Genomic DNA, 10,949 nt, shown 5'->3' on the forward strand with positions numbered 1-10,949 from the left:
GTTTGGGGCTGTGTGGGCAAGAAGTTTGGGGCTGTGTGGGCAAGAAGTTTGGGGCTGTGTGGGCAAGAAGTTTGGGGCTGTGGGGGCAAGAAGTTTGGGGCTGTGTATGATACATGAGATAAGTAAAACGAGAAAATGTACCTGCTTTCTATTTTGTTATTGTTTCATTTTTAGGTGGAGATAAACTGTCCTAAGGAGCTTGCATGGAAGATGAATCTCTACAAAGGATACATCACCATTTGCCACCCTGATGAACACACAGGAAATTTTATGAATACTGTAAGTTTGGTGTGTTTGTTTTATTTCCTTTCATTATTGAGTGAAGAAGTGCTTGATCTTCCCCCCCATGTTACTTTTGATGTTACTTTGAGGGTTTTGCGGGAGTAGTTGTGATTGCCGTCATCATCTTCATCATCAACATTGTCATCATTTAACATCCCTTTTTCATACTGGCATGAGTTGGACAGTCTGACAGGAGCTGGTGAGCCAGAAGACTGTGCCAAGCCCCAATGTCTGCTTTGACACGGTTTCTATAGCTGGATGTTTTTCCTAATGCCAACAAGCAAATCTGTGACATTGAGCAGAATATTTGCTGAGACCCATCTTTTATACCAAGAGATAGGCTACAACAAATACGGCTACTGCTACTACTACTAATAATAATGATATTAAGGCAGTGTGCTGGCAGACTTGTTACTGTGCTGGACAAAATGCGTAGCAACGTTTCGCTTGCCTCTACGTTCTGAGTTTGAATTCCACCAAGGTTGACTTTTCCTTTCATCCTTCCAGGGTCAGAGTAATCAACTGTCCCTCTCCCCACAGAATTTTAGGCCTTGTGCTTATAGTAGAAAGGATTATTATTATTATTATTATTTCTATTAATAATTACCAATTTCACTACATCGTTATTGACTGACATTTCATAAATGAAGGAAAGAAATGTTCAGTTTTAATTACATTTAATAGCAATCATGTATTTGCTTGATATGTGTGTGTTTTGTTCTTGTATCAATAATGTATAAGGGAGAAATTTTAAAATGAAATCCATAAGCTAAAAAATAAATTGTGTGTATTTGTGTAGTTATTTCTAATTTTCAATATTGTAACACTATGCTATAGTTGGGTCCTTATCATTATAAGGTCTCCCTCTCTGTATGTTAGATTTCAAAGCTTCTTCATTGTATTGCTTCATAATTATCTCACCTCCTTTTTTTTCTCTCTCTCTCTTTCTCACTATGTTTTTCTGGCTGTTTCTCTCTCTCTGTCTCATTTTCTCACTGAGTTTCTCTTTTACATCTTAACAGATTGAGAAAATGGTTGAAGTTGCCAGTAATTTGGCAATAAAGGAATGGCGGCGACTCCCTAGGATTGTTTCAAATGTTCACGTACCTCTGCTACAGGTGAGTGACTCCAGCAGTTTTTAAATTTTTTTTTTATTTCAGCTGCCTTTTTCTTGAATACTCTCTGGTAAAAGGCTGCAGGAATAATTATCATCATCATCATCATCATCATTTATCATTTGTTGTCCATGTTGGCTTGGGTTGGACGGTTTTACTGGGCTGGAAGGCTGCAACAGACTCCAGTCTGATTTGGCATGGTTTTTTACGGCTGGATGCCCTTCTTAACACCAACCACTCTGAGAGTGTAATGGGTGCTTTTACATGCCACTGGCACGGGTACCGTTTGTGTGCCACTGGGGTGCTTTTATGTGCCACTGGGTGCCAATTTGCGTGACACCGGTGTCTGCCATGACTGATTTTGCTCAGCTTGATGAGTCTTCTTCTCAAGCACGACATAATGCCAAAGGTCTCAATCATTGCCTCCATGAAGCCCAACACTTGACAGGAACTCAGCCCCTTTGCCTTCATGAGGCCCAACGCTCCTCACCAACCCCCACCCCTTATTTTTCCTTCCATTCTTTATTGCACCTCAGCAATGTGGTTGAGTAGACATATCTCTTCAGCCCCACACTAAAGTACTTCTAAAGAACATTTTGCTAAAGTACTGCTGTCATACCTCCTTCCCACTACTTACCCTCACCTGTTTTCAACTAAGATAAACATTTTCCTATAGCTAAACATATTTTTCAGGTAAGACTGAAAATAATTTCGCATGTATTATGATGATGATGCTCATTTACGGCCATCATATGATGCTTAGGCACACACACACACACACACACACATTATCATTATCATCATCATCGTTTAACGTCTATTTTCCATGCTGGCATGGGTTGGACGGCTTGACTGGGGACTGGCAAGCCAAGAGGCCGCACCAGGCTCCAGTCTGATCTGGCAATGTTTCTACAGCTGGATGCCCTTCCTAACGCCAACCACTCCAAAAGTATAGCGAGTGCTTTTTATGTACCACCGACAAGGGAGCCAGTCAGGCGGCACTGGCAAGAACCATGTTCGGATGGTGCTTTATATGTACCACCGGCACGGGGAGCCGGTCAGGTGACTCTGGCAATGACCCATACATGAATGGTGATTATTGCGTGCCACCAGCACTGATATTGGCCACTACTACAATTTCCATTTGATTGTGATTTGATTTGATTTGATTATATATATACAGGTTGCGGCAGAAGTAACACCCTTTTTGCATTTAATAACTTTTATGGTGTATAAATGTTTAATAAGTAATTTTTTTATTGAACACAAATTTATTGCATTACTTAAAGAAACGAATAATAAACTAAGGAAAAAAATCGCAGAAGTTTTAGGAAATAAAGAACGAAACTCAATTAAAAGCCAGAGAACTTGAATACAAAAAGGCATTAGTCCCGCTGCACCCTGTATGTATATACACACATATACACCACACACACATATACACCACACACACATATACACCACACACACACAATGGTCTTCTTTCAGCTTCTATCCTCCAAATCCACTCAGGGCTTTGGTTGGTCCAAGGCTATTGTAGAAGACACTTGCCCAAAGTGCCACCCAGTATGACTGGACCTATCTAATAATAAATGAATTGAAAATTCAAATGATTTTACATTTATTTGTGGTTCTTTTCATTAGGCTGCCCAGCAAATAATGGAATTACAAGAGGCTGCTCAAATTAACCAAGGTCTCCAGCCAGCCAACATCAATCGCAGCTCATCTTTACATGATCTGAAAGCTATTGTGAAAACTTGGAGGTGAGTGGTTCTGTTTGACTATAAAATCTATGTTCATGTTTCTGTGTATATATCTATCTGAACTCAATTAGTATCTCTAAGTATGAACGTATATGTGCACGTGTGTGTGTGTTACCTTTTTATCTTTAAAGTGCCTGGGCTTTGGTGCCTTAGTTCTAAGTAGGACCAGTTTATGTATTTGTATTTTATTTCCTGTCTGTGTTTGTAACTAATTATACAAACACTACTGCAACACTAACTGATGTGTCTGTCACCTTTTTTTATTATTGCGTGTTTGTTTCTTCTAACTTTGATATGCGTATGTGATTGTTTTATTTTACATATGTGTAGATACACACCAACACCATCTAATGTGTCTCTAATGTTGTTGTTGTTGTTGTTGCAGGAATCGTCTACCAATGATTTCAGACAATATGTCACATTGGAGTGACATCTTTACCTGGAGGCAGCACCATTACCAGTTCATCATAACCAACCATGACACGCACACCCAGCAAGAAGTAAGAATAGTTTTCGTCTTTTTCCCGCTTCACAACAAAACACCTTGTCTTGACCAGTAGTTTACAAATAACATAGCGCTTGAGTAACCAGTTAAGATTGAACTTGCATATAGTTGACATACTTCTCCATGCTTTCATGGGTTAGACAGAGTTTATTGAGGCAGTTTTTTTTTTCTAAGTTGCAAGCTCCTTGCAAAAAAGAAAACTCATATCCATGTTTCCCTTTTTTGTTCTGTTTTTATTTTCCAAAAAGTCATTAATTTTTTTTGCATTTATTTCAGCAACACAGTAACCATTCCATGCTGGGGGTCCATCATTCTGCTCTTGCTATCATCCATTTTGGTAAGATCGCCCGCAAACATAATTTAACCAGCGTTTGTATAGACTCATTAAATAGGTATGTATAGCTTGATGTTCATTATTGATTTTTGCATTATTTAACTGTTTTACATGTAGTTTTCCAGGATTCTTTATTACAGGTAGCAGTTGTTTAACCCTTTAGTATTTAAACCAGCTAGGAAGGGCATCCATCTGTAGAAACTCTGCCAAATCAGATTGGAGCCTGGTGTAGCCATCTGGTTCACCAGTCTTCAGTCAAATGGTCCAACCCATGCTAGCATGGAAAGTGGACATTAAACGATGATGATGATGATGATGATGATGTCCAACCCAAATAATTTATCTGTTTTATGTTCAACCAGCCAGATTTTATCTCTCACACCTACCCTACAATGTCATTCTAAAAATGCAACAATCATCATCATCATTTAACATCCGTTGTCCATGCTGACATGGATCGGATGGTTTGACTAGGTTGGAAGGCTGCACCAAACTCCAGTCTGATTTGGCATGGTTTTCTACAGCTGGATGCCCTTCCTAACACCAACCACTCCAAGAGTGTAATGGGTGCTTTTACATGCCATGGGCACAGGTGCCATTTGCATGACGCTGGGTTGCTTTTACATGCCAATTTGCATGACACCAATATCTGCCACGACAATCACATTATTGAATTCCTAAAGATATGAGAAAATGCCTAGTTAATTTGAATTGATGTGAATAAATAAGTTTTACATTTGACAGAAAAATCTGAATACTAAAGGGTTAACTATTTTGATTCCAATCTGCCCAAGACTACCCTTGATTCTCTGGCACAAACTTCTTGTTTTAAAGTGATCTGAATTATAATTTCCTACTAAAATTTCCTGTTACATTATGTCCCAGCATCTGCTTAATAATGCCTGAGTTATTTGGGTTGTAACCTAAACAAAATTTCTACATATTACACTAATAAATTAGAAATGGTACTCAGTTCCAGATTCATTGTGTAAACTGACAGGGAGATGAATAATCTCCTTTGGGGTAGAACACCAGTCTGTCACAAGCAACCCTCAACATATATTCTGGCACTAAATAGTTTTACCAAGCAGCTGAGTGAACTGAGGTCATGTAGAATAAAGTGTTCTGCTCAGTTGCACAATACCAATGTATTCCTCAGCTATTTTAATACCACTGCTCTCACTGTTGCATATTACAGTTAAGGAATTTATATTTTAGGGTCCTCCTTTGAAAAAATTTATGGTAATGAATAATATTTCCAAGACATAATCATAGAGATTTAAATCATTTCATTTCAGGATCCACACAATCCCGACGGTGCCCATTGTGGACTGTTTTCAGAAGATACGACAGCAAATCAAGTGCTATCTCCAAATGGCTAGTACGATGAGTCGTTCAGAACTCCAAGAAGTATGTCTTACTATTGTTTTGTACATTTTTCTTTTATGTTTAGTTTTAACCATTATCAAAGGAGGTGGGGGGAGTTCAATCTCATTAAATGCAGTTGTGACATAAATTTTCATTTCCCATTATACTCATAAAGAGGAATGTAGTGATATATTGACACAACCATTGCTGTTATTGTTCAGACACCATCTTTAGCAGGCTGCCGGCAAGGCTAAAATGGCTCTCCTCCCAATCCTGCCAAGGGCCACCTTGGTAACTTTATGGCCTCTGTGTACTTATTATTATTATTGTTACCATTACTACCAGTAGTACAGGGTTCCATGATTTTTTATTAATAATAGCAATAGCACCACCAACACTATTAATAATAATAATAAACATATTGTTTGGATGGCTGTTGACTCCCTTGAAGGGCTTTGTTTTTCATCATGTAGATTGTCCAAATAGACGAAACACTCTCCTCATTGAGAATGATCCCAGTGAGGATGCTTACGTAGTCATGGATGGCCAGACTACGCCGAATGTTGTTCTGACATACCCCTTCATGATGTTGCTACTTCTCTCTTCCTATTAGGGAAGGTGAGGGTACAGCTGTCATGGCTATTGCTAATAAGGGTACAAGCCAAGGACATTATTGATATATGTGGGTTGGGGTATACCCTGATGAGAACTGTGGAATGGAGACAGGGGTCATAGAAGAGAAAGATGAATTTAAATATCAAAAAATCTTTGTAGGACATAGATAGGAATGAGATGGGGAGTAAGGGGAAAATAACTTTAAATAGATAAACCTTTGTTGTGACTTTGGTTTTTAGGTATTATTTTCTTCTAATCTTGTGTTTATATACCCTACTCTGAATAGTGAGACAGAGACAGAAATGAGAAAAGAGAAAACAGATTTTAATGTAGATGGAAAACAATGGAAAAAGTAAATTTAAGTAGACAAATCAGTGTTGTGACCTGTCTTATATTTTTTCCACCAATCTCGTATTTGTTGGCAGAAGTAAGGGAAAAGAAAATATTTTATTATTATTGTGAAAACTTTTCCTTGATATCTGCTGTATTTATACATTTTCCATAGAACACCTCCCAGACAGTTGAGGTCGTTAACAGATGATGTTTATAATACACTGGGTAAGATGTTGAGGTGCACTAGGACAGGATAAATTAAAAAAAAAAAAAACGTGTACCCATAAGTGTTCAGTAAAAATATTATAACTATGAAATTTAAGGTGGTATTATTGTTGTTAATATTTATTATCAAAATTTTTCTTTCTCCCCATCCAGTTATGTTTGCAAGGTTTGGACATAATTGAGATAACAAATCTGAAATACTTCACCAAAGAAATGACTGCTGAGCTTTATGTCCTCAAAGGAATGTTCCTGGCACAGCTCAACCGTTCCGATGATGCCAACAAGGCATTCTCAGCAGCAGTTCAGATGTCCGACACTTTAGTGAAAGCTTGGGCTCAGTGGGGTGACTATCTAGACGCTGTCTTTACACGTGATAAGTAAGTACTCTACTTCACATCATCATCATTATAATCATCAATTCTATCATCATCATCATCATCATGGACACCAGCAGTAGATAAAGTTTGAATGAGTGTAAAGCACAATATGCCACCATTCTTTTGCATCCTTTGTCATCTCATCTGTGAGAGACTGCATCCTCAGCAACGCTTCATTTATCTTCTTTGATCTTTCTCTGTCATAAGGTGTCTATTCTTGTCAGTGCATGCACACATACACACACACACACACACACACACACACACACACAGTAACTGAGTGAAAAAAACAGCCCATTCAGTTGTTCTCTATGTCATTATTTTTGGCATGGATTTTTCTACAGCTGGATGCCCTTCCTAAAACCAACCACATTACGGCATGGAGTGAGATGTTATGCTACTGGCACTAGAAAAGTTGTCTCCAACTAGATCAAAGAGACCTTTTTTTTGTCAGATGACAAAAGACCATGGAAGGTAGTGAGACAACTGAAGCAAATGGCAAGATGTCAGACTTGTCCAACCTATGCCAGCATGAAAAAAACCCCGCAAAATTGGTGTCAAATGATCTCTCTCACTTTCCCTCCATCCCTCCCCCCCTCTCTCACATATATGTATAACTATAAAACAACTCAGAATTGAATAAATGCCTATATCAATTCTTTTACACACACATTATTATTATTATTATTTATAATAATAATAATCATCAGCAACAGCAGAAGTTACAGAGTGGCTCAAAGATCGAGAGATTCATGCATTGACAAGTGCCAATGCATGAAGCTCCCATCTGTAATAGTCGCTTTGTAATATCTGGCAATTAATAATAATTAAAAATACATACATACATATATATATGCTCATGTTTTGAGTTCTATTTTTCTGTTTGCACCACTAAAACCTATATGTAGCACAACAAAAATTTTAATTTTGGACATTAGAGTTACCAAAGGTTTCGTATCCACAAAGCCAAAGCATTGTGGACAGCTCGTCAGATTCTATTCTAAGACTTGAGAAAATGCTCAGAGATCGAGATTTAAGTCTTAACATATAAAAACGTTTATGAGGACTGGTTGTCTCTCCTGAACCAGAGCCCCCTCCCACCAAAGAAACCTTATAGACCCAAAATAGCCCAACCAGCAAGCAGGGAGATCTAACTTTTCAGTAGGTAGCACCTGAAGTGGACACACTTAGAAAAAAACCTCCCCATGACCACTCAATGTGCCAGGCTTTTGCTGTAATAATTACTGCTCTATTCTTTAGAGTGTGCTTCATTTCTGATTTATGTTTTATTGCTGTTTCTTTTCAATTTCCCCGCCAGACAAATTCAACAAGGTGTTTGGGCTATAACATGTTACCTGCACGCCTGTCGACACCAGAATGAAAGCAGATCTCGCAAGTACCTTGCCAAAGTCCTCTGGCTTCTCACATATGATGATGAAAAGGCAACATTGACCGAGGCAGTTGATAAATACTCGAATGGTGTTCCTGCAGTGCAGTGGTTGCCGTGGTAAGTAGCATCTGCAGATGATTTCATTGTGTGTGCAACTTCCTTTCATAGGTTTTGTTAGTCATTAGTCGCTGAACTTGCTGGGGTACCACATTCAAGGGTACTTAGTGAATTATATTGGTCTTGTTTCTTTGTCTTTTATCCTTTGCTTGTCTCAGTCATTGGACTGCAGCCATGCCGGAGCATTGCCCTGAATGCTGGAGCATTGCCATGTGAACTTGAAGACTATCACATAACCTTGTACCACCATTCCATCACACAACTACCATATACCACCATACGTACTCATCTCATTCTCATTTCAGGATTCCCCAATTGCTGACATGTTTGGTAAGAAGTGAAGGCCGCTTGATCTTAAATTTATTAACCCAGGTGGGTAGGATGTACCCACAAGCTGTCTATTTCCCTATTAGAACCCTCTACCTCACTCTGAAGATTGAACAGCGGGAGAGATGTAAGTTTTATTGGAGGTTTTTGTTTTTTTTTCTCCTTTTATTACAGATTGTTTTAAAACCCTACTTGACATGGTAGCACTAACAGAACAGATCTTTATCTAGCATATATAGTGTTGGCAATTTCTGATTGTGTGTGTGTGTGCATGTGAAAGAGAGCGAGTGTCTGTGTGCGTGCGTGTGAAAGAGAGTGTGTGTGTGTGTGTGTACCTGTTTCAGTTCCTTTTACTTATGTGATGTGTAACTAAGAGTGAGAGAGTGTATAAATATATCTACTATAGTTGATGAGTGTGTGTGTGCATGTGAAAGAGGGTGTGGGTGTGTATGTGTGCGCATGTGCAAAAGGGTGTGTGTGTGTGCATGTGAAAGAGTGTGTGTGTGTGTGTATGCCTGTACCTGTTACAGTTCCTTTTACGTATGTGATGTGTGGTTGTGTAAGAGAGAGATTGTATGTACATGTCTACTATAATTGATGTGTGTGTATGTGCACACGTGTTAGTTTTGTTCTATCAAACTATGACCTTGCTGCCTTGCTTTCTTCACTCTCTTTTTCTTTCTCTCATCAACAGACAAAACTAACGAGGCAGCTAATGCTACCACAGCCAGTCGCAGCAGTAGTAGCAGTCCTTTGGTTACTATGACCCCTAATGTTGCAAATGCTGCTGCTATTGGAGGTACAAATTCAGCAGCATCCACTCCTCTATCTCAAGTGACCAGTCCAAACACTCCTCGGACACCAGCCACTCCAGATTCAGGTAAGAACGGCATTCTTCAGGTCACACGGTGCCACATTTTCCTTTCTGAGAAAAGACCATGACTGCATATGTGTGTATGCGTGTCTGCAGAATGAAGTGATTTGGTGCAGCTGTTTGACCACAGCCAATTTGGCACCACTGACTGGACATGCACTAAAATATACACATAGAGTCCATGTGTGTGTTTTACCTTTTACTTGTTTCTGTCATTGGACTGCGGCCATGCTGGAGCACCACTTTGAAGGGTTTCTGTTGAACATATTCACACCAGTACTTATGTTTTGTTTTAAGTTTGGTACTTATTCAATTGGTCTTGTTTGCCAAACTGCTAAGTTACTGGGGCAGGGACAAACACACTCACACTAACAATGGGCTTCCATACAGTTTTTGTTTACCAAATTCACTCAAGGCTTTGATCAGCCTGGGATCATAATAGAAGACACTTGTCTAAGGTGCCATGCCATGAGACTGAACCTGAGACCACGTTATTGTGAAGTGGCCTCCCTAATTACACAGCCATGCTTGTTTTTAAGTGAAGTTATATATAAAAACATTTTAGCATTTGACTCAAGGGTTACTCAATACTTTTTAGTAGAGTATGTATTTCTTAACTTTTCCTTATAAAAATTTATATGGCCTAGTGGTTAAGATGTTGGGCTCACAGTTATGATTCTTGGCCCAGGCAGTGCATTTTGTCCTTGAGCATGGCCCAAAAGCTCCAGTCTCTCAGCTAAAGATCTGTGCCAGCTGACTGCTAGTAAAGCCCTACTTGAGGATGTTCTACCGGACCAAGAGCAGGAGAGTCAAAGTAGTGTCCACCTGCTCACAACTACAAACACACTTAAAAAGCAATTTGTAAAAGTATGGCACATGCTCCCAAGTCACGATCATTTGCTAGTGATGGTTAGGCTTTCTTTTACACACACACACACACACACGTTTATGTAAGTGTGCAGATGCACTAATTAGAATTACAATCCCCACGTGTTACTACACCACACATACACACACACACACACACACACCATTAACAGCTCTGTTTGTTCAGTGCCTTATAAACCCAGTGTTCAGTCTGAGAGTAGCTCAATAACTTGAACACCATTTCCTGTACCAGCTTGCTCTCTTCACTCTCATCCCATGAGTCACTATTTCTTCTGAACCCCATTATACCCAATCTTGGAATCCCCGCAAAGGTCATAACTACTATGCTCTCTTTTTCTGATGTTTTAATTTTTTTAATTCTTTAAATTCATTGAAAATTTTGCGTTTCTTTTCCTTTGCCAGATTTTATCTCATCCGGCCAACAGCAGGCCAGTGT

At 39.1% G+C, this 10,949-nt stretch overlaps 1 protein-coding gene across 1 annotated transcript in view; it reads left to right on the forward strand.

Moving 5' to 3' along the window:
* LOC106869568 (transformation/transcription domain-associated protein) overlaps positions 1-10,949 on the forward strand; it is a 103,165-nt gene that overhangs the window by 72,129 nt on the left and 20,087 nt on the right. Inside the window, exons 66-76 of the mRNA XM_052970942.1 lie at positions 175-279; positions 1,305-1,400; positions 3,042-3,160; positions 3,546-3,660; positions 3,942-4,057; positions 5,298-5,409; positions 6,694-6,917; positions 8,236-8,424; positions 8,730-8,878; positions 9,446-9,631; positions 10,916-10,947. Coding sequence (XP_052826902.1) covers positions 175-279; positions 1,305-1,400; positions 3,042-3,160; positions 3,546-3,660; positions 3,942-4,057; positions 5,298-5,409; positions 6,694-6,917; positions 8,236-8,424; positions 8,730-8,878; positions 9,446-9,631; positions 10,916-10,947 — 1,443 coding nt within the window. The remainder of the gene's footprint in view (positions 1-174; positions 280-1,304; positions 1,401-3,041; positions 3,161-3,545; positions 3,661-3,941; positions 4,058-5,297; positions 5,410-6,693; positions 6,918-8,235; positions 8,425-8,729; positions 8,879-9,445; positions 9,632-10,915; positions 10,948-10,949) is intronic.

This window comes from Octopus bimaculoides, chromosome 9, assembly GCF_001194135.2.
Source record: "Octopus bimaculoides isolate UCB-OBI-ISO-001 chromosome 9, ASM119413v2, whole genome shotgun sequence".
In the NCBI taxonomy this organism is placed as follows: Eukaryota; Metazoa; Mollusca; class Cephalopoda; order Octopoda; family Octopodidae; genus Octopus; species Octopus bimaculoides.